The 27,944-nt window shown below is 37.3% G+C and overlaps 2 protein-coding genes and 1 non-coding gene across 3 annotated transcripts; 2 read left to right on the forward strand and 1 right to left on the reverse strand.

The window, feature by feature from the left end:
• The first annotated feature begins 12,657 nt into the window (after window positions 1-12,657).
• On the forward strand, window positions 12,658-14,398 carry LOC113313761 (probable xyloglucan endotransglucosylase/hydrolase protein 32). The gene is made up of 4 exons (XM_026562551.1): window positions 12,658-12,955; window positions 13,085-13,185; window positions 13,277-13,497; window positions 13,649-14,398. The coding sequence occupies exons 1-4, from the start codon at window positions 12,721-12,723 to the stop codon at window positions 14,016-14,018; spliced, it is 927 nt and encodes a 308-aa protein (XP_026418336.1). The 5' UTR covers window positions 12,658-12,720; the 3' UTR covers window positions 14,019-14,398.
• Window positions 14,399-21,567: 7,169 nt separating this feature from the next.
• Window positions 21,568-21,652, forward strand: TRNAY-GUA. The gene is given in 2 exon segments: window positions 21,568-21,604; window positions 21,617-21,652. It is a non-coding gene; the product is annotated as a tRNA-Tyr (tRNA).
• Window positions 21,648-27,431, reverse strand: LOC113314398 (E3 ubiquitin-protein ligase RFWD3-like). The gene is made up of 12 exons (XM_026563195.1): window positions 27,018-27,431; window positions 25,143-25,221; window positions 24,949-25,038; window positions 24,816-24,860; window positions 24,576-24,635; window positions 24,314-24,395; window positions 23,929-23,993; window positions 23,290-23,400; window positions 23,054-23,190; window positions 22,929-22,968; window positions 22,643-22,705; window positions 21,648-22,552 (listed from the first exon to the last, which is right to left on the reverse strand). The coding sequence occupies exons 1-12, from the start codon at window positions 27,365-27,367 to the stop codon at window positions 21,854-21,856; spliced, it is 1,821 nt and encodes a 606-aa protein (XP_026418980.1). The 5' UTR covers window positions 27,368-27,431; the 3' UTR covers window positions 21,648-21,853.
• Between the last annotated feature and the right edge of the window lie 513 nt (window positions 27,432-27,944).

Genomic DNA, 27,944 nt, shown 5'->3' on the forward strand with positions numbered 1-27,944 from the left:
TAATGATATTAAAAATTCGTGTAACTGCTCCTGATTTTCATAATTGGCTATTGTATTATGTAATGTTCTGGAAGTTCCCTGGTGTTTATGAAAATTAAAAAAAAAATCAGACCTTCGCTACTTTGGCAAGCGCTAAGAGATAGGCCCAACATAATTTCTCAAATCTCCGCTAAGAGCAACTGCAATGGTGCGAGTATAACCAAAGATCAAAGACAAAAAAAATGACCAAATTTGAGTTTAGTCTGGTGTGTGACGCTACGGGTAGAAGACTAAATTTGGTCGAGCGTGCACTATATGTTTGCCTGGTGTGGGGCGTAAACTATACGTTCGCCCGATGAAATTCCAGAAAACTAAAAACAAAAAACAAAAAAAACAAAAAAAAATAAAATGGGGCGGAGGTATAAATCCCGCCTCATATATATAAAGTGTAAAAAAAAGAGTGGGGCGGAGGTATAAACCCCGCCCCACCCAAAAGAAAAAAAAATTGGGGCGGAGGTATAAAGTACGCCTGGTGTAGGGCGGGGACTTTATGCACGACTGGTGTGGGGCATTAACTATACACCCGCCTGGTGGTGGGGCGTTAACTATACGTTCGCTCGACTATGTTTGGTTTTGGTCTTGATCTTGGACCAAATATAGTTTGGAATTTGGTCTTTGGTCCGGATTTTAATCGATATTCTGTCCGCTGTGTCTCGTTTTTTGACCAAATATTTGATTATACTCGCCCACTGTCGTTGCCCTAAAGACTCAAGACTCAAAATAAAATGCTCCATATCCGCACCTTCTTTATGATCGGTGTTAATGACCCCATCCACTCTTCTACGCGCATATGTAAGATGTTGATGCTGATTTCAAATGATGATTTTGTGATCATAGTCAAATGATGATTTCAAAGACAAAATGACATCTTTCAAATAACCATCAACCACCTTAGCTTGCCCCATTTTCTCCATATGTTTTGGTACGTTCCTCAGTCTATTATTGCTGCAACAACAACTACAAAATTTATGGATTGGTCTTTGAGCTAGGACAACCCAATTGGCCTTCCCATGCATATAATATTCGTGTTACTCATTATCATATTCGTATACCAAGTGTTATGACCATTTTCCATAAAGGAGGTATACTGTATTTCGGTTAGTTGCTCGGTTCATACATGACAAAACTTAATGTAAAACACGGCAAGTTGCTCGGTTCACATATGACAAAAAAATGTCAATACGACAACCATAGCGGTGGTTGCTCGGTTCTCAACTGGAATAATATGACGCAAATGTTCCTGTTTTTATCAATTAATGCATATTTTAAGTCGATGATTTGATTTATGAGATTGACACATTATCTCCGCCGCGTATCAAACAAAATTTTGGACTTTATAGCCAATTATTTAAGCTGGTTGATGAAATTGTCTAGCTCCGTACAGTGTTCTTAATGCATGATATTTTTTTTTTCTTTTGATACTTTATGATGCATGAAAATTTAACACGAAAGTTGAACTAAAAAATAATTCAACATTCTTGGCTAATTAACTAGAAGAGAGTACAACCCCCCCATTATTCGTTCTAACAAAACTCAGTGTGTCGGCAAGACATAATTCATGGTTTTGGCCTTGGAAACTAAATGCACAAAAATGAATTAAATAATAATAAAAAAACAACACTAAAATTATTTCTTAGACTTTATGCATTATTTTAGTTTAGCGAGTTCACCTGAAAAAAGTTATTAGAATTTAAAACTAACTAATTGCTTCAAAAAAAAAAAAAAAAGAATTTAAAACTAGCTTCAATTGTCTGCAAAGTGATTCTTAACATACCATGAGAAATGCCGCAATGATATGATATCACATCTGACCAGTGGATATTTAGGTACGAGGGGTTTAGGCTTAAAAAAGAACACCGGGATTGAGCCCTCATTAATTTGGGAAGCTGGAGGCTAGAGCCATGCCAAGCCATGCATGTATTCGCACCATCGCCCCTTCATTAGGGGTGTAAATTGGGCCGGGCCGGACAGCCCGACCTATTTATTAAATGGGAAGGTATAGGACGGACCGGAACATCTCTTATCCATGAAATTAAAAGGGCCGGGCGGGCAGGGTTATTTATCTACAGTTAGTACCCATGGCCTACCCAAGCCTGTTTTGTAATTTGGCTCGGGCGGGTAGGCCGGGAGGGCCTTGAATATTACAAACAAATATATATATATTATACATATATATTGTTAAAAATAAAAAAAAATAGTAATGATACACACGTTTTACTTAAAATTAATAATCAAATACGAGAATTGAGATGGGAATAAGATAAACCAAACTTTCTATAATTTTTCCTGAATTGAATCATCAGAAAAGGAAACTGTCTTAGATTTTGCTCAATATTTTCTCTATATGGTTAACAAAGTTAGACTCCAATGGAATAAAAGTTAAGAAATACATATGAAAACTATGAGGGTTGACCGTATTAAGTATATGTACCAAGTATATTCTAGGATAAAACAAATGAGAACAGTCACTTAGGCTAGGTAAATGGATAACACTGGCGGGCTAACATGGCGGGTAGCATTGACGGGATAATAGGGAGGGTATTGGGCCGGGCAAAAAAATTTGAATTGTGGCCTGTGCCCGCCCTCTTATTTAAATAGGTTAGGTCGGGCCAGCCCGTAAAGGACCACGGTCACCCATGGGCTGTCATGGGACAGGGCGAACGGTACTGGGCCTCGGGCTGCCGGACAAAATTTACACCCTTACCCTTCATCATGCCGCTGGCTCTGATTGCCAGAGATCAGTGACTGCGTAGCCTGACCTTCACACCAACTTAAAATCACACCACTAGTGAAAATTAAAATTTCTCGCCTTGGGTGTAGAGCGATTTATAGAATTACAAAGGTCTATTTTTGGTTAGTCTCTTTTTTGAGGTTTGAACTTTCCCTATCGCGCGTAATCCACAACTTAATGTTGAAGGGTATAGTGAATCTCCCTTTCATGATAATGCATCCGCGATCAGAGGGTTGCAAATAACATTTCGTTCTCAATCAATTTAAAACTTCTCAACGTCAATGGTTACGTATATATGATCCAAATTTTGTTTCATACACTACTACAAGCACATAAAAGTGGCAACATCGTGGTAGGAATATCTTCTCCGATCGGAGAATCCTTTCGATTATTCATCGCCAATCATATCTCATCTTTGGTTCGTCGCCAATCATGTCTTATATTTTGTCGAAGAAAATCTAATAATACAATCAAAATCTAATGGAAATAGATTGATCCACATATATCTCTATGTATCAAGCAATGAGTGACATACTCCAGTGACCCACACTATAACTTAATCAAAAAACTATTGCCAAATATCAACCATAATCATCAAGACAGTGATGATAAGTAGTACTTTATCAAATTTGTTCTAGTGTGGACATGTTTTTGGATAGAAGATAGGACAGTAGTCGTCCACATATATATGCCTTTTTGTTATAAACTACTAGAAGCCTTCGATTGATCAGAAAACAACTATGAAGATAGTTTATATAAAGAGACAGAGCCATATTTAGCATCCACCTAACAAGGGCATCAAGTAAAATTGGGACTCTCATGATCCTTTTGTGTTTAGCTAATTAATTTAGTGTACAGGATTGCGAGTAAGCAAATTTGGCCTGTTAGATTGCGACCGATGTTACAGAGCAACATGGCAAAACGACTATAGGAGTTTACCAAATTTCATGGGGTTACCAACTTCTATATGATCGAAGTGTGGTTGGTGGTGAAAACAGGTAACCTGTGAAATTTGGTACCCTCACGGCAGCCTTGCAACTCAGGCAATGTGCAAGTATGTTACATTTGAAAATCACATGAGGTTTCATGTAAAATAATCCATCAACTTCAGGTTGTATGTAGTTTTTCTTTTGTAGTGTAGGTCGTAGATAATAGGATACAAGTAACACCTCTACTCATAGAGTCATAGAGAAATAAACCTTGATATTCAATGGATGAGTGGGATTAAGACTCCATCTTATTAACATCATGAAAATATGCTACGACACTAATGTTAGTGGCACCAAAAGATCTTATCATTTATAGTACTCGTATATTATAGATCCATTAACATCATGGAAACATGCTGTGACGTTAGAATTATAGATTAACAGTAAAACAACCCCTATTTTGTCAAAATAATAATAATTATAGGTTAACATAGTCTTGGTATTGACTTTGTACATATATATTTGGGTTTTGTAATCTATACCTACACACAACACAAGAGACGATCACACTTACTGCTAATCACTTTGAGATTAAGAATAGTTAGTCATTAATACGTACATATCAAAGATTAAAGTAAACAAGATAATACTCGTAGTATCTTAATAGTAGTCGTTAATACATGCATATCAAAATGAAGTAAACGATTATCTCAACAACCCGAAAATGCAATCAGAGAAGAGGACAAAAGACATGGTCATACATGGTATTCGTTGTATGTCTCTTCATAAACAGACATACTTGTACTGACGGATTTTTATACGTACGCTACTGATGGCGACTATAATTTTGATCCTCCCTTGTTAGTGGCAATCGGTCTCAACCAAAAGAGTTAATCACGGATTAGTCTCGGTCAGTTAGTCTCACTGACTCAACCAACATACATGTTTATTGAGCCAATGTACGGCTAGATATAATCCGAACAAGAATCCCCTATCAATCTCCTAACCAACGAATCCTTTAGCCATACGGAGTTTGATAATTAATCCTCGTCGAGTTTATAATTCCCTGCAGCAGTTGAGTAAATATTTGGCATTCCATGAAAACCAGTAGTACTAAGAATGGATGCAACTTAACCCAGTTCGGTCAAATCGTTAACTGACACTAGAAATATAGACTAAATTGACTCTGTACATAATTTAGTCTTATTTTAATTCATGTTCGTAATCTATACCTATCTACACACAAGAGACGATCATCACACTTATGAACCCATGACTGCTAACCACTTTGCAACAGTAGTTACTCATTAATACATACATATCTAGAATCACTAAGTATACAAGATCATCTCCACCAAAAAAATGCAATTAAATAAAAGGACAAAAGACATGGTCGTACTCGTATATATTGTTGTATGTTTTTTCCGTTAGTTATTGAAGACTAATTAATTATTTTTTAAAGTCAGTCGTGATTATTTAGGGAAGGGATTTCCTAAACCGGATAGAATTCTTGGTGGCCAAGTTTGTAACCCACATAAGTAGGTAATTAGGCCTTATAGAATTGTATCGTGTAGAAAACGATTAAGAGATCGGTGACGGATTTCTTGTATAGCTTTTAGGTCTAAAGCTAGGGTTTCGTTGTGAGAGCATATTGGTGAGGAACAAGAGACAAGGTTATCGTCTCGAGTAATTGTTGCGGTGTAACCAAGGGTTTGCTGAGATTCACACGACGCTGTAATCGTTTTTCTTCATAGTGGATTTGAGTTGGTGCGGCTCAAAGTGGACGTAGACAATATATACAAGTTGTATGTATTGGTCGAACCACTATAAATCTTGTGTCTTGTGAGTTGATTTATCTTTCTCGTATTATTATAGTTGCTTGTGCTTGGTTTACTTATTATTCATCATAATATCTCAAGATCCGTTATTCCGCGGTTGTCAGTGATTATTCCCTAAGAAAATCCTGACAACTGGTATCAGAGCTCGGGTTAAAGCTTTAGGGTTTATCGTAGTACGATTTGAGTGGGAGTTATGGGTGATAATAACGAAAGTACGGTAGCTAGAGTTAAAGTTTTTAATGGGAAGAACTTTGCGTTTTGGAAGTATCAGATGGAAGACTACCTATATGAGAAAGACATTTCCGATCCATTGGGTGGAGTTGCGAAAAAGGGAGCACGCTAAGACGATGAATGGACAACTCTTGATCGCAATTGTGTAGCCTTGATCCGTAGATGTATAACAGAGGAAGTCTACAATAACGTACAAGAGGAAACTAGTACGAAGGTTCTTATGGATAAACTTGAAAAGTTGTATCAAAAGTCATCATCCTCGGGGAAGATTATGTTGTGTGAACAATTATTTAATCTGAAGATGCAAGAAGGCGAAACGATTTCAGCACATCTTGGGAAGTTTAATTCGATTATTTCTCAGCTTTCAAAAGTTAGTATTACTTTTGATGATGAAGTTCAAGCTTTACGGTTGTTGTCGTCATTACCAAAGAGTTGGGAGACTGCAAGGACAACCATAAGCAATTCTGCAGGGAGCGAGAAGTTGAAGCTTGATGATGTGCAACAAAGGTTAATTGCTGAAGAGGAGAGAAGAATAGAACAAGGTTATGTTTCTAGTTCTTCAAGCTCGGCTTCAAGTACGCATGAAGAAGATAGAGGCAGGAGTTCAAATAGGAACAACAACAACAAATCCAAATGGAAGTCTAGAGGGAAGTCTAGAGGGAAGTCTAGGAGGAGATCTCAATCTCGACCTAGAGGTGTTGTTGAATGTTGGATGTGTAAGAAAGTAGGACACTTCAAGCGCGATTGTCCGGAAAACAAAGGTGTTAATAATGGTGGAAACAAAGGTAATCAAGAAGAGGTCAACGTAGTTGCAGCTGCGGAACCGATGAAGGTCCTTGTTGATAACAAGAAGGTGATTACGGAAGGTTTTATACTACTCTATGAGAACAAGCAAGATGAGTCTTGGATTATAGACTCGGGAGCTTGTTTCCATGCAACGGGTGATAAGAGTATTATGATATCTTATAAAGAAGGATACTATGTCCAAGTATTCTTAGGTGACGGTGAAGCATGCGACATCATTGGTTTGGGTGATGTGATCTTGAAAGTCAACGGTTCGACATGGAAATTGAAGGATGTACGACACATTCCAAATTTGAAGAAAAACTTGGTGTCTGTGGGCCAAGTTTGTGATGATGACTGTGAAGTTGTGTTAACGAAACAAAATTGGGAAGTAAATAAAGGTGCTATGGTGTTAGCTCGAGGAGTTAGAGTCAATACCATATACCGGACTTCAGATGGAACTACTTTAGCAGTGGCTAGTAGTGGTGAAGACACTAACTTATGGCATAGAAGATTAGGGCACATGAGTGAGAAGAACATGAAGATTCTATGTTCGGGAGGATATCTACCTAAGGTGAAGTCTGTTGATATGAGTTTTTGTGAAGACCGTGTTCTTGGAACACAAAAACGGGTTAGTTTCCGCAAAGGAGGAAGAGACTTGAGAAGTGCAAAACTTGATTTGGTTCATACCGATGTATGGGGACCAATTGATGTTGCATCTCACAGCGGATTCCAGTATTATATAACCTTTATTGATGATCACTCAAGGAAGGTGTGGCTTTACTTCATGAAGAATAAGTTCGAGGTGTATGAAGTGTTTAAGAAGTGGAAAGCTTTGGTTGAAACAGAAACAGGTCTGAAGTTGAAGTGTCTAAGGTCAGACAACGGTGGTGAGTATGAAAAAACAGAATTCTTACAGTTATGTGCTACAAATGGAATTTGTTTGGAGAGGACAGTTCCAAGGACACCACAGGAGAATGGAGTAGCAGAACGTATGAATTGTACATTGAATGCACGTGGAAGGTGCATGAGGTTGCAGTCTGGTTTTCCCGAGACCTTCTGGGCACATGCAACAGAGACGGCTGCTTATCTAATTAACAGGACACCTAGTAGTCCATTAGATATGAAGATACCAGAGGAGGTTTGGACTGGCAAAAAGGTAAATCTTTCCTATTTAAAAGTTCTTGGTTGTGTTGGTTATGTTCATCTTAGTCCCGGTGAGAGGTCTAAGATAGGTGCTCAAGCAAAGAAGTGGATATTCCTTGGTTATGGAATTGACGTTTTTGGGTATAAACTTTGGAACTATGAGGGTCACAAAGTTATTAGAAGTAGAGATGTCACTTTTAATGAGAATGAGTTGTACAAGGACAGGAATACAACACAAGTTGAAGATGTCAGGTCAAGCAACGTCGATAAGGAGTTGTATATCGATATTGATGATGTTTCTGGAAGAAGTGTGGAACAAGAAGAGCATCATGTTGCTCATGGCAGAGAAGTACAAGTTGAAGAGACTTCTACTGCATTGGGAGTTATTCCTACAGTTTCACAAGAAGTATGATTATCGTCAAGAACTCCTAAACCAAACCCAAGGTATGCTTTGAATTATCTATTACTTACGGATGGAGGCGAACCTGAAGATATTAAGGAAGCACTAGCGGCTGATGATTCAGGCAAGTGGAAACTTGCTATGGAGGATGAGATAAATTCACTTGATGAGAATGGATCTTGGGTGTTAGTAAAATTACCAAGAGGTAAGAAGGCGTTGCATAACAAGTGGGTTTATCGGATGGAATCTGAAGCAAATGGAGAAATTCGCTACAAAGCGAGGTTGGTTGTGAAAGGTTTCTAGCAAAAACCTGGTGTTGATTACAACGAGATATTTTCTCCAGTTGTGAAAATGACTACTATTCGAGTATTGTTAAGTCTAGTGGCTTCTGAAGATCTCTACCTTGAACAGTTGGATGTAAAAACATCTTTTCTTCATGGTAACCTAGATGAAGATATTTACATGAAGCAGCCACAAGGATTCATAGTAAAAGACAAAGAAGAGATGGTGTGCAAGCTAAAGAAGAGTTTGTGTGGTTTAAAACAAGCCCCGAGACAGTGGTATAAGAAGTTTGATAACTTCATGCATAGAAGTGGTTACTCACGATGTAATGCAGATCATTGTTGTTACTTCAAAAGGAATGGTTCTGACTACATCATATTACTACTGTATGTTGATGATATCTTGGTTGCCGAAACATCTCTACAAGAAGTTGAGAATTTGAAGAAACAATTAGCAAGTGAGTTTGCTATGAAAGATCTTGGTGAAGCAAAGCAGATTCTTGGTATGAGGATCATAAGAGACAGAGCTAAGGTTGTACTTATGCTTAGTGAGGCTGAATATATTGAACGAGTGTTGAAAAGATTCAATATGGAGAATGCTAAACCAGTTAGTTCTCCACTTGGAAGTCAAATTCGTCTTTCAAGTATGCAGTGTGCGAAGACAGATGAAGAAAAGGAGTACATGTCTAACGTACCATATTCTTCGGATATTGGGAGTCTAATGTATGTTATGGTGTGCACGAGACCGGATATTGCACATGCAGTGGGAGTAGTGAGTAGATATGCAAGCAACCCACGAAAACAACATTGGGAAGTTGTGAAGTGGATTCTCAGGTATTTGAGAGGTAACACAAACGTACCATTGTGCTATAGAAAAGGTGGTTCTATCTTGAGGGGTTATGTGGATGCAGACTTCGCAGGTGATGTAGATAAAAGGCGAAGTACGACCGGTTATGTTTATACTATGGAGTCAGCTGCAGTGAGTTGGAACTCACGTTTACAGAAGTTGGTGACATTATCTACTACGGAAGCGGAGTACGTAGCAGTAACAGAAACGAGCAAGGAGATGATTTGGTTACGAGGTTTGTTAGATGAGTTGGGAAAGGAACAACGAGATAGTGTTCTGTTTAGCGACAGTCAAAGTGCTATACATTTAGCCAAGAACTCAGCCTATCATACTAGGACGAAGCATATAGATATCCGTTATCGTTTCATTCGGGATCTCTTAGAAGAAGGAGAGTTGAAGCTCGAGAATATTCTTGGCTCGAAGAATCCGGCGGATATGTTTACCAAGGGAGTTACATCAGACAAGCTAAAACTCTGCAAGGCTTTAGTTGGTATCTCAGAATGAGGATCTGGGAGGGGAGCCGCACTAACAAGGAAGATGTTTTAGCACCGTCAATCCAAAGTTGAAGAATGGAAGACAATCAATAAGTCTTCAAAGTGGGAGATTGTTAGTAATTGAAGACTAATTAATTATTTCCTAAAGTTAGTCGTGGTTATTTAGGGAAGGGGTTTCCTAAACCGGCTAGAATTCTTGGTGGCCAAGTTTGTAACCCATATAAATAGGTAATTAGGCCTTGTAGAATTATATTGTGTAGAAAACGATTAAGAGATCGGTGACATATTTCTTGTATAGCTTTTAAGTCTAAAGCTAGGGTTTCGTTGTGACAGCATATTGGTGAGGAACAAGAGACAAGGTTATCGTCTCGGGTAATTGTTGCGGTGTAACCAAGGGTTTGCTGGGATTCACACGACGCTGTAATCGTTTTTCTTCATAGTGGATTTGAGTTGGTGCGGCTCAAAGTGGACGTAGACAATATATACAAGTTGTATGTATTGGTCGAACTACTATAAATCTTGTGTCTTGTGAGTTGATTTATCTTTCTCGTATTATTATAGTTGTTTGTGCTTGGTTTACTAATTATTCATCATAACATCTTAAGATCCGTTATTCCGCGGTTGTCAGTGATTATTCCTTAAAGAAATTCTGACATCGTTCATCAATAGACATGCTTGTAGCGACGGATATCAATACGTACCCTACTGATGGCGACCATAATTTTGATCCTCCGTTGTTCGGGGCAATTAGTCTCAACTAAAAATAGGTAATCCCGGATATATCTCGGTCTCAACCTGCACTTCTTACATGTTGATTGAGCAAGAGTAGGACTAATAAGGGCTGCTATATAACACAGTCGGATTAATTAATCCTAACTATTTTCCGGTGATATCTATAATCTTATTACGCATAAGTTACAGAATTCGGGCTTTTCACTTTTATATGTCTCGACTCCTGTTAAGGAAGATCTTACTTTACCAATCATCACACATAATTTCCATCCAGTTTTTTTTATATATTTTCTTAAGCATTGTTGTTTAGCAAGAAAAGAAGCTATTATTTGTATATGAAAGATCAAGCAGGTTGAGGGTTGAGTGAAGACGAGTGGGAAAAAAACATTCCCATGTAACTTTTCTCTTGTATTGTCAACACACAAGTATCTCTCATTGCACTTACCGACAGTCCTTAGGATCTTTAAGGCTTTGCTAAGTCCTCGTGTAAGAATTGAAGGATCCAATGGCATTACTTTGTTTTTTTCTTTTCTGAAAGATAATTCAATGGGATTACTTAAGTAATAAAAGCATCATTGAATTAGGACCCTATAATGATTATAATTAAGAACCTAATGATATAAATTAAGAAGAGTTAACTAACTTTACTTTGTTTATTTATTAAAAGAGATATATTGCATCAAATCAAAGACATTTCTAATGTAGATGGTGTGTTTTTACTCTAGTAATATAGGGTTGCAGTTGGCACATCATCATCATCCTATGCCTTGTCATAAAGATCCTTTTTGCGAAACAGAAGATTTTATACTGTACTACTGCTAAAGAATGTATGAACTTCCTTTGAACTTCATCTGCAAAAGGCACATTTGTAGTTTTAATGGATCCACGCCTTTGTATTTGACTTTTGCAAGGTGCATTTGTACTTCATTCATTCTCTTCATTCTCCAAAAGAGGCACATATATACCTGCATAATCAAAGCATACACATCTGTCGGCACTGCAGTGGCACCTCCCAGTAACATTCAGCTTTAGGAATAGAAAAAAGAAGGTGCATTTCATCGTGAAAAACAACAACAACAACAGAGAACTTGCAATGTACAAAATTTTAAACCCTGGTTTTTATTCAGTAAAATGCAAAAGAACATAATGGCAATGCTACTATAATTGGGATTCTTTGCCATAATGGACCATTCACCATTGTTTTAGACATTAAAATGTCTTTTCCTTCCCATCACGTACGAAACAACTTGGAATTGGCACGAGCATTTACTTCAAGTAGATGTGAATTTAGACTGGTCCAAGAACCATGACTCATAAATACCCAAATCATAAAACTAATTGTCGATGATTTGGCACACATTTGACTAGTCGCCTAGTCCATTTTTTACGCACATTCAAAACTTCTTGTTGCGCCAATTTGGTGTGGTAAATTGACGGCACCGTCCTTTCTGTCTATGGTTCCACTTACTATACGTACTAAAGTACTCGTACCAATTATCAAAGTTTGATTGCTCATTCATGACCCGCTCATTTGCTTGATGACAAAAATATAATAAGGGTTTTTTAGTTTCTCTCAAACTGTTGTATGCGGAGACCTACACAGATAGCCGCAATAAAAATAAGCTCGTCGGTACTGTCATGCAAAACACTGTCCGAGCTTATGATTATATGGAAAATTGAATTGTTTTACATGGATTTGGTCAATTCCAACAAGAAAATAAATTTGCTTAGTCATGCTAATTTGTAATTACCAAACAACTACTAGCAAGTCCAATTTCCTATATACAATACCAAAACAGTAGTAGCCTCATATGAACACAAACATACCTTCATTAGTCAGTTTGACAAGATAGATTCACCAACAAGTAGGGTGGAGATAATGCAGTTTGAATTGAATTCTCATGGCCAAAATATCTAGAGAAAAGAGAAGAAAGAGCACAGATTGCTTGAATACAATTCCTATACTATTTTTCATAATATCTTGTTATGACAAAAAAAAAAAAGATAACTTCCTATCACCACCACCAAAAAGTATTTATTATCATCATCATAAAACTGCAAGGTATTTTGTGTCTACGTCTAACCCCCAACCCCATGCATCATCAACCTCCTTATCATCTCTTCCCATTGTATGGTGGGCCAATTAATCTCTTCCTATTTATATCAAGTTATCAACTGTGGTACTGCCATACCTTCCTCATAAACCCCAGCTATCCTATAGCTACTACCTATAGCTCTTAAGACTTGAGCAGCATCTGCACAATCAACAATGTCTTCTCCTTCTTCTTCTTTCATTAATACAATTGTGCTCTTTATACTTTGTTTCTTTATCATCACAACTATATTCATGGTCCCTTTAACCAACGCACAACCTTCACCTGGATTCTCCCCTAGTAACAAATTTAGGACTATAGGCTTTTTCCAAGGCTTTAGAAATTTATGGGGTCCTCAACATCAAAAACTTGAACAAAATCAATTAACCATTTGGCTTGATAAGAGCTCAGGTGTTTATCACTTTCACTCCCTCATTTTCTTTTTTCATTTTGTAACTAAGCTTGTTTAACAACAATTGTATATGTAACTTTTCTTTCTTTCATTTGAGCTCATTTTTGTTGATCGATTTGATGAATCAGGGAGTGGATTCAAGTCGAATCGAGCATTCCGATCGGGTTACTTCGGTGCCGCAGTCAAACTCCATCCTGGTTATACTGCAGGAGTCATTACATCTCTTTATGTAAGAATCACTTCTTGTTTCTTTTCATTCTTCTTTGTATATGTTTTGAGATGAATTTGGGTAATGACTCGTTGATTTATATATATTTCAGCTCTCGAACAACGAAGTTCATCCTGGAAACCACGACGAAGTTGATATCGAGTTTCTTGGAACGACGCCTGGAAAGCCGTATACTTTGCAGACAAATGTGTATGTAAGAGGAAGTGGAGATGGGAGTAGGATTGTAGGAAGAGAAGTGAAGTTTAATTTGTGGTTTGATCCAACTGCCAATTTCCATCATTATGCTATTCTCTGGTCACCCAGAGAAATCATGTAAGTGCAGTAGTAGTATGATTTCATATTTAAAGTTGGGTCTAGAAAACTTGGAGGTTACCCCTTAACAGTTTCCAGGGACAATAATTCACTTCTTTGGTGAAATTTCCAAATATTTTCTAATTATTACTTCTAAATTGTGGGTTTTCAGATTTTTGGTAGATGATATTCCAATAAGGAGGTACAAGAAGAAGAGCGACTCAACTTTTCCTACGAGACCAATGTGGGTATATGGCTCAGTATGGGATGCATCATCATGGGCTACAGAAGGTGGTAAATACAAAGCCGATTACCAATACCAACCATTCTACGCTAGATATACGAATTTCAAACTCAGTGGTTGCCCTGAGAATGCACCAAACTCATGTGGCGCCGTCTCAGCTTCGCCAAATCCGGCCGGTGGATTGAGCCGTCAGCAGAACATGGCTATGAAATGGGCTCAAAATAACCATATGGTTTATGACTATTGCAAGGATTCAAGAAGAGATCATTCTGTTACACCGGAGTGTTTTATGGCTTAATTCTCTTCATCACCATTCCTAGTCAAATTTGCTTCCCTTGCTCTCTCTAAAAAGATCACATACGAAGATCATCATATACCCTGTGATTCTATATCAATCATATTCTTAATCTTAAACCAGCTCTTGGAAATTCTTGAGATGGGGTGTCCAACTTATTGAAGAGTTGTTAATCGTCCAAGACTCCAAGGAGTTGATACTTTTCTTTTTCTTTTTAAAAATTGTTTTTTATTTTGGTTTGTAGCTATTGTTGTGTGCATAATTATTATAGTATGGAGAGAGCAATTAAGGGTGGAGTGATGCAAGGAAAAAAAAAAAAAAGAAGAAGAAGAAGAAGAAAAAAATGAAGCCCATACAAAGTGATGAGGTTGTATTAAGTGTACCCATTTCTTATATTTTTAAATAAAGTTTCATTATTTTTTCTCTTTTTGTATATATGAAATGCATGAAATTAGGAAAAAAATATATGTAAAAATAACCAAATCATTTCCAACAGGGAGTTAGTTGATGGAAATTATTAAGATTACAAGATCTTTGAAAGAAGAAATAGAGCATGTCAATGCTGTTGATTTTAAGAAGATAGTGATTTATTGTAAGTTTAGCCAATATGTCTTAATCAAAATATTTTCAATTAATTGAAAGAGGGATTTTCTTAGTCAAGCTTTTATGTTTTACGTCTATTTTCTTTCTATGCTTCAGAACAAGAAAAGAAAAGTAGAAGCAGATTCTTCTTAAATTTTTATACTTCCATTCAAGTTGGAGAAGCTTTTCCTAGTAGCCAATTTAAATATTGGAAAACACTTACGGCAGATCTTGCAATAAAAACCTTGCTGATATTACTAATCGTATCTCAAAAAATGACCCTCTATGTAGAATCCTAAAATGTTGCAGTATGGGTTTTTGACATGTTCATTAATCATTAAAATCTCATATAGTATCCCAATATGTGATAAAGAGACATGGAAACTGAATAGTTTAAAGTACTTTTCTTTCCTGTTGTAGATTTCGCAACCTTTACACGATCAACTAGATCTGTGATCATGTCGATCTATTTCGCCTTTCTAACATTATTTTTTTGATCTAAATAGTTTTGTCATCATCCCTGTTTATAGTGTATTGGCCTTTTGCGATCGAGAATAGTAGACATGAGATCAATCATGCATACTCAATTATCAATCAACGCCCAAAGTTGCAAAAAGTGCACGGATGGGTCATAATGCTACTTGCATGTGTTCGGTCATAGAAGATCCAACTTATAGCCACCATACATATTTGCTTCAAACAAACATAACCAGAACACTACTTGCTCGATCGTTCCAAATTCAGATTCCACATAGGGATAAGCTCTCACATGCCCATCTCTTTCTCAGCTCTCATAGGGATAAGCTCTCATAGGGAGAATTTTGGCGGTTCATTGCGTTACGTTATAGAGCAGTTGAGTGATGCTTGTGACAACTAACTGAAGTAGTAGATATATAGATAATACTGTTAGGATTTCCGGATCATATTTTTTGTTTTTCATATTGGTGTTTTCTTCTTCGTGGAGGTTTGGTTTGCTAAGAGGCTTGTGGCAGAAGTAGTAGTAATCGTGGCATATTTCCGAACTTGACAATAAGTCATGTCAGGGGTGTCAACATCCCACAAGTTATATTCAACCTTCCATTTCATTTAAAGTAGAAAAAATCTTCACCAATTTCACTACCCAATATCCATTAAACTATGTGTCAAGAATTGCTCAATCTCTTCGGTCCCTTTCTCATTGATTAATTAAGTATTTATACAAGACTCAAATACTTGAGACTCAAGACTCAAATATCTTATTACCTAATACAATTCTGAGGCCTACCATACGGGACTTAAGAATAGAGACCAAGCAAGACTTTCCTATATGTGGTACCTTCAATATCGGTCTCAGATTTTCTACCAACTTCGTTGGTGATTATACACGTACCTTCCATATCAGTCTCAATGTTACGTGTCTTAATACCCTCCCTCAAGACGGAGCATGCAGGTCACAAATGCCCATCTTGGATAGAAGACCATGAAACTTAGCTTTTCTTAATGATTTTGTGAAAATATCCGCCAATTGCACTGTGGTAGAAGTCTAAGATGGCGATACAATTCCCTGTACTATTGCATCTCTGATCAGATGACAATCCACCTCTATATGCTTGGTACGCTCATGGAAAACTGGATTCTTAGCAATATGTAATGCTGATTGACTATCACAAAGAAGACTCATTCCTTGTGCATGCCGAACTCCCAAATCCCGAAGTAACTGTTTTAACCACTTTAACTCACACGTAGTAGCCGCCATTGAACGGTATTCTGCTTCAGCTGAACTTCGTGACACAATATGTTGTTTCTTAGTCTTCCACGACACTGGCGAATCCCCAAGAAGTACAAACCATCCTGTTAGTGAACGCCTAGTTAAAGGACAACTTGCCCAATCTGAATCACACCAACCTTTCAAGTTAAGATTACTATCAGAACGCAACAGAATTCCTTGTCCAGGATTCTTCTTCAAATATCTAACCACACGTAGTGCGGCTTCCCAATGCTCCAATCTTGGTTGTTGCATAAACTGGGACAAAGTATGCACTGAATAAGCAAGATCTGGTCGTGTGACTGACAAATAGATTAGACGTCCAACCAGTCTTCTATATCTCTCCACATCTTTGAGCAAATCTCATTTTGCCAAAGCAAGACGATGGTTTGTCTCCATTGTAAATTCTGCAGGTTTTGCACCCAATAAACCTGTCTCCATGATAATATCCAACGCATATTTTCTCTGGCATATGTCGAAACCCTTTTTACTACGAGCTACTTCCAATCCTAGGAAGTATTTTAATTTTCCCAAATCTTTCATCTTAAAACATTGACCCAGGTATGACTTAAACTTTGTAAGTGCAATTAGATCATTACCTGCAATAATCAAATCATCAACATACACCAGCACATTAAGTTGCATCTTTCCCTTGATCATAGTAAAAAGAGAATAATCTGAATAGGATTGACGGAATCCATAATTTTTCAACGTTGTTGACAACTTTGCAAACCAACACCGTGGAGCTTGTTTTAAGCCATACAATGATTTCTTCATCTTACAAACCATATTAGGATTACCCTTGGCAAATCCTGGTGGTATCTTCATATACACTTCCTCTTCCAAATCTCCATGAAGAAATGCATTATGTACATCCATCTGATGCACTTCCCACTCCTTAGCCGCTGCAACAGCTAAAAACATGCGAACAGTTGTCATCTTTGCCACTGGTGCAAACGTCTCATTATAATCTAATCCTTCAACTTGATGATTTCCAAAGATTACAAGTCTCTCTTTTAATCGCACCAACTTCCCGTTTTCATCATACTTCTCTGTATATATCCATTTGCTTCCCAGTGCCTTCTTACCGGGTGGTAATTCTGTTAGATTCCACGTTCCTTGTTCTTCCAAGGCTCTTATTTCTTCCGCCATAGCTTTCCTCCATCCTGGATGCTTCATTGCTTCTCTGAAACTCTTAGGCTCAGACTTTGCAGTTAGTGCTGCAAGATAAGTTTTATGTACTGCATAAAACCTATCACAACTAACATAATATGTCAAAGGATAAGGTGTACCTGAGGATGATGATTGTGTGGAATCGAGCTGAGATGGACTATGTTCTCGAATGGTGTGCTTCACAAATCCTTTTAGCCTACTAGAAGGGATCTTCTGACGCTTGCCCTTACCCATCTCTTCTTCATCCATGACGTTATCGTGAGTACCAACATCCACTTCTACAACAGCATCCTCAGTTGGTTGTTTCTCCATGTCACTGTGTACTTCCACAGTTACACCTTCTTCTGCGACTGTGCTTCCCTCATCGTCGCTGTACACTTCAACAGCAACCTCCACTGGACTGGACTGACCAGAAGTATCTTTCTCAGCAGAGTTTTTAATCAAACCACCAGACGTATCGGTCTCAGTGGAATTATTAAAATTAGACTGATTCATCACAGTCGTATCATCCTTATTCAACCCACGTTTCAAGTTCGGCTCATATGGAAACTGATTTTCATGAAACTTCACATCTCTCGACACCATAAATTGTCTTTTGTCTAAATCGTAAACTTGCCACGCCTTTTTACCAAAAGGATAGCCAAGAAATACACATCTCCTTCTTCTACTCGCAAATTTATCTCCTTTACTGCTTTGATCATGCACATAGCACAAGCATCCGAACACCTTCAACTGATTATATGGTGGTTGCTTTCCAAACAAAATTTCATAAGGAGTTTTATTGTTTAGAATAGGTGTAGGTGTACGATTAATTAAGTATGTCGCGGTCAGTGCACATTCTCCCCAAAATCATATTGGTAAACTTGCTTGAAATCTCAAAGCCCTTGCCACATTCATTATATGCTGGTGTTTTCTTTCAACTCTTCCATTCTGTTGAGGAGTACCTACACACGAAGTCTCAAAGACTATCCCATTAGTCTTAAAATAACCACGCAATGCATTAAATTCAGTTCCATTATCACTTCTAACAATTTTGACTTCTTTGTTAAACTGCCGTTTTACTAAAGCAACAAAATCACGAAATATTGATTCAACCTCAGTTTTGTATTGAAATAAATAAATCCACACACCTTTTGAAAAATCATCTACTATTGTCAGAAAATATTGAGCTCCACTTGATGAATGTATCTTATAAGGTCCCCATAAATCAATATGAACTAACTCAATAATACAATTGGACTTACTCAAACTACTAGAAAAACTACTTCGACGATGCTTTGCTCGTGGACAAATATCACAAGCATCATTATTATTCTTTATTAACCTACTCACTCCTTGTAACTTTTGTAATACTTTCTCTGAAGGATGTCCCTTACGTCAATGCCACAGCTCATATGTATCTTCACTTACAGCCATAACTTCCACTTGAGGCACACCACAGAAAATATATAGTCCACCTTGTCTCTCAGCCACTCCAATCATCCTCCTCGTCAACCGGTCTTGTATAATACATAAACCATTAGTACATTGGATAATACATCTCATCTCATCAATGAGTTGTGTTACTGAAGTTAAGTTACAGGTTATCTGAGGTACGTAAAGAACATTATCAAGTCTCATTCCACCAGTAAGAATCACATATCCTATTTTCTCAGAGTGCGCATATTTTCCATCAGGCAATCCAACTGAACATGCCTTAATATTTCTTACGTTAACCATGTCAAGAAGTTCACACGTGACTTGATTTGTTGCTCCTGTGTCAACAATCCAGGATGTTTCTTTCTTTTTACCTTGTAGATGAGAATTGGTCTTTCGTGAGTTTAAATACTCCATCACCTGCTGAACCTGTGCAGCTGTAACTCCTACCAATCTTGATCCATCAGATGTTGACGCACCACTTGTTTGATTTGCAGCTGATATATGTAAGTTATGTGCATGAACGGTGTTACCACCTTGTCCTCTGCCACCTCTTCCGTTTGCATTCCCAGTACCAGTACGTCCACGTCCTCTTCCTCCTGTTCTACCTCCTCTTCCATTCTTTGGTCTGTCTCCCCACCATTCAGGGTATCCAATTATTTTAAAGCAGCCATCATCAGAGTGTCCTTGTCTGCTGCAATGTTTACAGTATTTGGCTGGATCACAGGTGTTGAGAAGACGTTGATCAGCTTGCACCTTGAAAGCCATGACATTCTCTTGTACGTCTGAAGTAACACCTCCATCTCCGATTCTCAGACGTTCTGAGTTGACAATCGCTTGGTATACAACATCTATTGATGGCAGTGGATCCCTAGCTAGCAGTTGTTCACGCAAAGAACTGTAGACAGAATCCAGACCAATAAGAAAATAATGCAAGAAATCTTCTTCTCTTAACACACTTACCTGAGTCGCAATATTACACTTGCACAGTCCACACTTGCACTGAGGTATCTTCATATAAGTCACCATCTTATCCCATATTTTGTTCAATCTTCCATAATATATAGCAACTCCCTCCGTTTTCTTTTGTTTGCAATCACTCAAGGATGCCTTTAGCTGACATATTCTGGTTCCACTCACAACACAGAATCTTCTCTTCAAGTGTGTCCATAACAGACTTGCATCATCATAGTCTCCAAGAGTTGATCTAACTGAAGCTTCCAACGTATTATTGATCCATGAAACTAACATTGAGTGAACTGCAATCCATTCTTCCAACTGATCTGGTTCTACAGGTTGTTTGATTGTTCCATCAACAAAACCGAATTTTCTTTTGGCTATCAATGACCTTCTCATTGCTCTAGCCCATTCATCATAGTTAGTTCCTTTTAGAACAATCGGTGTGATGATTATTCCCGGTCCATCACTAGATCCCATATGATATACTGGGTTCTTCTTCTGCGTATCATATTCAATCATCTTTCCTTTTGATGATTCTACTTCTTCAACCATCTTTAGGGTTTGAACAGTTTCATTTTTTTTTTTTTTTTTAGGGTTTAGGTATCGTAACTGGCTCTTGATGCCATGTAAAGAATTGCTCAATCTCTTCGGTCCCTTTCTCATTGATTAATTAAGTATTTATACAAGACTCAAATACTTGGGACTCAAGACTCAAATATCTTATTACCTAATACAACTCTGAGACCTACCATACGGGACTTAAGAATAGAGACCAAGCAAGACTTTCCTATATGTGGTACCTTCCATATCGGTCTCAGATTTCCTACCAACTTCGTTGGTGATTATACATGTACCTTCCATATCAGTCTCAATGTTACGTGTCTTAATACTATGTGCACAATCTCTCTATTTTGTTCGTTTTAGCATTATTTTCTTGATGTTAATAAGTTTGTCTCGTGTTTTTTCTTCCGGTTTAGTCAATTGACAATTTGTGTGTACGATAGTAGACATGAGATCATCCATGTGTATGTTCATTTATCTCTATGCCTATCGTTGTAAAAAAAAAAAGGTTCGGATGTGTTTGGTCATAATAGTAGAACCTTACAAGTTTGCTTCAAACAAACATAACTAGAGAAACACTGCTTGGCTTCATCAAATGTTCCAAATTCAAACTCTACGGATAGATAAGTTCTCACATGCCCCATAGGCCATATCTCTATTTCATTGTTGTATTGTTGTCCATATAGAAAGAGAATTTTGGCGTTTCATTGTGTTCCTTTATAGAGCGGTTGAGTTGGGTGATGCTTGTAAGTTGGAAAACTGTTAAGATTTCTGGATCACGTTTTTCATTTTGTTTTGATACTGATGAGTTTTATTTGTTGTTTTCCCTTCAAGTTTTTGGGGTTTGATAAAGGATTGTGGTCGAAGTAGTAGTTATCGTGGCATTCTCTAAATTCGACAAACGTTAATTTGTCAGCCTTTCATTTGATCACCCATACCTCCATTGAGAATTGATGAACACGCGTGTTGATAAATAAAACATGGAGCTGTTTTTTTTTTACTCCTACATAACCGGTACGTTCATACTTCATATCATGCTAATCAACGGAATTAGGAAGCGTAACTAATTGACAAACTGTTAAGATATAAAAATTCTTTCGAGAAGATTGTCAACATCCGACCTTAGCTCAGTTGGTAGAGCGGAGGACTGTAGTAGTAGCCGATAATCCTTAGGTCACTGGTTCGAATCCGGTAGGTCGGAAGGAAATTCCATCCTGCTTTTATTCGTCTAAGCACAATAATTTTCTGACATATATTAATTTACAAACTATGAATCTAATCAAGTTAACATTCGAATAAACTTAAAGGGGACTGCTCCGATATTATAATCCAGTTATCAAGAAATACGGGCTTGTTCAGAGGCAATCATCTTCCACCAAATCAGAACCTTTTAAGAAATTTTTTAACCGAAGTTAGGGCCTCGAGGCAAATAAAAGAGTTGCAGCTTGTCTTCACTTACACAACCAAGTAATCCTCTCTCTGAAGTACCCGAGTACTTCACGTCAAGAATAGCATTCTGATTTCGGTTAAGACTCTGGGAAGTAAATAATGATGGCAACTCCCGCAAGCATAATCCACTAGTTGATTCATCTCCATATGCAAACAACGGGTTGCGATTCTCCAAATTCAAAATAACCGATTTTGGCAGTCGAACACTATTTACACACGTCAATGTAGACCCTATGTGGTGATAACTGTTGCCACCTACTCTTTTGACAAGAACATGAGAACCAGTTACTCCTTGTCCGCGGCCAGCAGCTGAAGGTGATAATGAAGTCTGAGTAGCAACCACATCATTTGCTGTGTGAACTCTAGGACGAAATGAAGCCACAATATCATCAGTAATGGGACTATAAGCAAGCGATATACATACTCCTTGATTTTCCAATCCAGGAACCACGATTGGCCTTTCTCCAGGAATACCAGTTTTCCACACACAAGGGCCAATAGAAGAAGCAGTTAGGACTGATCTGCCACCATTATGAAGAGGGGAGTTGTCTGGAAGAGAATGTATCGTATGAATAGGGTGAGAGGTGAGACCGTTCATGGACTCCACAGGTCCCGATGTTTGGCGCATGTCAAACAACAATAACATTCCATTCTGCGACAATTATCAACAAAAGAAAAGACCAAGAAGGTTAACACTAATTCCACCATTGCAGAAGCTTGAGAAATTGGTAGATACACAGACCTGCAGTCCAGTGTACATGTGGTGTTCACTGTCAAGATCCCATGAACAAGACCAAGCGGGAGCCTATAATATAGATATATAAAATAGTTAAAAGACCCTGATAATTGTACTGTTGATAAGTGACGCTTAATTTGATGAAATAACATATGGCTTAAGATAAGAAGCAAGCTAAAGAACATTCTTTTTCATATACCTGAATGACAAGTTGTGATCAGATAAATAGTTCAAATCTCATAGTTACTTTAGAATCATAGAGATAGTAACAGAAAGAAGGTGTAAGACTTACTGGCAATTCATATTTGATAACAAAATTGTTCCTTTCCATGCTGTAAAACAATCAAAATATTCAGCACAATTATGGCATTGAGAATAGACGGTACAGTACAAAATTGTTAATGAGTTTAGTAAAACCTGAGAATAGATGCTTTCTTCCCCAATGAAGCACAGAGTGCAAGTTTACCAGAAGGGGAAATATGCAAGTCCTTAACAGCTTTTGAGCCAGGAGGAAGTTTTATCCTCTCACTTTCATAGGGATGCAACAAGCTAATCTGCACCAAATTCAATATCGTGTGCAGTGGTTTCAGTATTCAGTACTGTAAAATGCAATGATTTTGCAAATTAGTTCTCACATTCAACCAAAAATTTACCTTGGTAAGCACATGCTCTACATCCATTGCATGTTGTCTTTGCGCTAGAAGTAGGATATCATGAGAGAAATCCATATCGAATACCTTTCCACCATCTACTGCTAACTCATCCTGCAAAGTTAAATCTGTTAGACTAAAGCTAGTAAGGATGTCAAGGGTTTTGATTTACTAAATTAACAAAGAAAAAGATAAGGAAACAAAATACAACTAATGTATTGTATCCAATCAAAGAAAAGAAATGTCAGCCCAATCCAGAATTTTTGTTATAATGCTTAAGCATCACTCTAGGAACAACATGGGAACTGAAAAGAGTGTAACTAACGGGGTTCACTTTTCTCGGCATTAAAATTGAAAAAACATCGGTATTTAAGTAACTGCTGTCACAATCTAATAAACATACGAGGCAAATGTTGTGATGAGGTCAAGGTTCTACTTGGTAAACAAAACAAAAAACGAAATTTGAAGTAAAGTGAGTAATTGGCTAAATTTCTCAGTTATTAAGAATTCTCAAAAAAATATATAAGCAAGGATACTTAAGTGACACATGAAATTTCTCCTTCACGGGAGAATTCATAGAAGTTAGTCATGCAAATCAGGAAATTGAATCAGAATGAAAAGGCTATACAATCCATGACGTACCATTAATTTAAATCTGCAAGGGGGATAACCTTGTCCGGTAGCAGGATTTAACCCAAGATTGCGTCCTACATAAATATCACAAAAGTTAATTAACCAACTACTACCAATGGATACATTCTATCCATTCTTGACTCCTCATTTCTTAAAAATCCAAATTATTCCTAGTTTAGAAATTGTTTTAAAGAGAGTAGTGCAGCATGCTTTAGCACCATATATATTTTCTTCTTTCCTCCCACTAAATGAGGATTTTATAATGTATAATACATAATGTGTCTCTGCTATGTCTCATGCTCCAGTGGGAAAAGAATCTTAACTTGGAACAGGCCCAACACGTTGGATATAAAATACAATAAACCTTACTCATTTGCAGACAAAGGAATAATACCATTTAACATCTGCTCCGAATTGCACCTCACTGATCTAATACCCGCATCTCCCAGTGATGTATTTTCCACGCGTTGCCGCTTCTACAAAACCAAAAGTCAAGCCTACAGTTTGAGATAAAGAGAAAAAAGGCATGCCTAACAGGAGAATAGAAAACATTCTTAAAATAATACAAGCAAACATTTACAATGAAGGCAGAGACCCTTCAAGAAGGGTAACTGAATTTTATTGGAATACACAAAAAATCCACGATTCCTCTTTACCACTCTCTCTTTGTTCCAAGCTTCCTTGTCTTGCTTTATTTTCTCCTTCAAGTCAGCTATCTGCATGCACAATGTGAAGGATAAGAGTGACACTAACCAAGGATTGATCAGAATGCTAATATTAATATCACTATTAATGAAAGGAAGTAGTCCTATACAAGATTGTTAGCCGGATATACATGGTAAAGGCTGCACAGATATTTTTAGAAGACTATGTTGTCCTACAGTCAGTTGCCATACCTGCATCTTAAGAAAATCATTTTCAGCCTTAAGAGAGTGAAGTTTCTGCAGAAAAAGAAAGAAATATTAACAAAACCATAACATCTTGTGAACAACATCTGGTAATATGAATCCCAGTTCTGAGTCTTCTGACCTGTTCTTGCGCTCCATCAGTAACAACCAATCGCGAAACATAAAGCTTTATTATATTCTTCACCGTACACTTACTACCACATTGAGGACACTACAAACATACAATAAAATGAAAAATGATACTGTCAATACTTCAAAAAGCAAATTGAATAACAGTTAACTGACTATTATCTACAAAAAGTAAACAAGAACTACCTTTGAAGGACCTCTCCTACTTTGTTGAATCCATTTCTTTATGCAAGCTAAACCATATACATGTCCACACGGAAGACAACTGTAACTCAAACACCATATAAATCAATAAGATAAACAGACTACACGAATACTAGAACGAAGCAAAATTTTAGAATCCGAAAAGACAAAATTTGTGATTATAACAAGAACAAATTAGCAATGATTAGATTGAGAAGGGAAAATATCGAAAAAACCTACAAAATCAAAATTTATTTAATTTTTCCAGCTCAAAACCCAGAACTAACCAGTTATGACCTGAAATGATGGTGGAAAAATGGGTAACCCCAAAACAATTGAAGTTATCAACGAAGTATAGAAATAAAAATTCGTAGTATACCTAACTTAATGATCAACTTCAAGTGACCAAGGCTCCATATACCATCCATCTTGATGATACACAGATGATCCAGAGGACTTGCTAACAAGAAAGATATCTATGGTTGAATGCAGAAATTCCTGCTTTTTCTTTGAAACTATCAACTATGCTGTGAAAAACTCTATCACAGTAATTGCTGCAAATCTCTACCTAACTGTTGTTGCATTTCGTCTTCCCCTTTGTACTGCAGTGTATACACCCTTATACACGGTTTTACTACCTTCCCCAAATAACAAATCCTAGAAGTGAACTATCATCGGATAGACATGCTTCTTTTAAGGAAAACGAAAATCCAAGTTCTAGAAACCATGGCACTAAACCATCCTAGATCACGAATATTACTTGTTAGGAAACTCTATGGATTAGAAACCCTCCTGAACTAACCAGAGATACTCCTGTGCTAGTTTATCTACTGCTAGAACAACCTTTGTGTTCTTTATGCAGCCTATACCATATAGATTTAAGGTAAAACTCTCAGACTTCGTATGAATAAAGTTTGTTATACATTTGCAAACTAACCCAAATTTTAAATTCTAACAAGAACAAATCAACATTGTTTAAATTACAAAGTAAAAACCCCAAGAACAGCCACAAAATCACATTTCTTGAATTTATCAGGCTTTAAATCTAATATTAATCATAGATCTGGACGGTGGTGCAAAAATTGCGTAACCCTAAAATTATTAAAAACTCTCAAGAAACATAAATCAGAATCATATATACCTCAATTGATGATCACCTTTAGATGAAAAAGGGCCATGCAGATACCACAACATTCGCCATCCATCTCAATTCCTAAATCACCGTGACTCTGCTTCACTGATTCCATATTGAAACTTTCAACTATGCTGTAGAATTCTATAATACAATAATTGCTGGTAATCTCTACCTTCCTACTGCTGGATACACGCCCTCGCACAGGGTCACTACCTACTAAACTAACCAGAGATACTGCCGTAGTAGTTTATCTACACAAACAAATCCTAGAAGTGAACTATCATAGAATATACACACTTCTTTTTAGGAAACTCTAAGTATTAGAAACCTAGCGAAACTCTAAGTACTAGAAACCCTAGCTTTAAACCACCCTAAATCAGGAATAATACGCTGTTGGGAAACTCTATGAATTCGAACCCCTCCTAAACTAACGAGAGATACTACCATCCTAATTTATCTACACGAACAACCTTCTTATTCTTTATCAAATTACAGGCTTCACAAACACAAAGTCTTACACACTTACAAAATTAACCTAAATTTCAAATTCTAACAAGAAGAAATCAACATTGTTTAAATTACAAAGTAAAATTCCCGAGAAAAGCTATAAAATCAAAATTCTCCGGTTTATCAGACTAAAAACCTAGAATTAATCATACATCCAAACGATTATACAAAAAATTGCGTAACCTTAAAATCATTAAAAATTCTCAAGAAATATAAAATTAAAAAATAATACATACCTAACTTGATGATTACCTTCAGATGACCAAGGTTCCATACAAATCCCACAACATACGCCATCAATCTCACTTCCTAAATCACCATGACTCTCCTTCGTTGACGCCTTACATGTTTCTCCCTCTTTTTTCCCACAATTTTCTTCTGAATCTTCAACATTAACCACTTCCGACGGAACAGCAGGTACTACTACCTCTGGTTCTCCCTCACCTTCCTCTTCCTCCTCTTCTTCTTCTTCTTCCTCTTCGGTTTCACTTGCTCCACTTCCACTTTCAGTTTCACTTTCATCTCCTTCACTTTCAGTGCCTTCTACTACCAATCCATCGACAAAAGGAGCGTAATCGGGGTCCATCAAAACCCTAATCCTCTGAAAAAACCCCCAAAATCTTGAGGATAGATGTATTCAGGAAATGAATCTCTCTCCGGATCTTTAAAAGAAAGGGCTCGTTTTATTCATTGGTTTTTAATTTGACGATATTGCCCTTGTACCTTGTAATTTTGACTTTGCATTTGCGTGGGAAAAATATTAACGGGGCGTATTACAAATAAGAAAAAATTATGGATTACGGAGATGCTGACGAGGTTTTCCTATAGGCACTTGTTTATTTTGTATGAGCACACACTCAAAATCAACAATCAACAAAAATGTGAGGCACGCTGAAAAATATCGCTATATTTTCCCCGTGACGCTAATTGCCGGTCTGTATAGAGTTAAAATCTAAAAGAGGAGTTTGCGGAATATAGACGAAGGGAAAGTTATAGAAGGCATGGAATACAAAACTTTCGTCAAAGCTCATTTGAACTTGATCTCCCATATAGAAGCTCGTCCTGTTCTTTTTCCCCTTGCTCTTTCTCTACAACTGCCGTCTAAGCTTCTGAAAGGCATCTCTTTGTGATTTAAGGCCTCACACAGAACTGATGGTTCTTCT

The sequence above is a fragment of the Papaver somniferum genome, chromosome 9 (assembly GCF_003573695.1).
Source record: "Papaver somniferum cultivar HN1 chromosome 9, ASM357369v1, whole genome shotgun sequence".
Classification (NCBI taxonomy): Eukaryota; Viridiplantae; Streptophyta; class Magnoliopsida; order Ranunculales; family Papaveraceae; genus Papaver; species Papaver somniferum.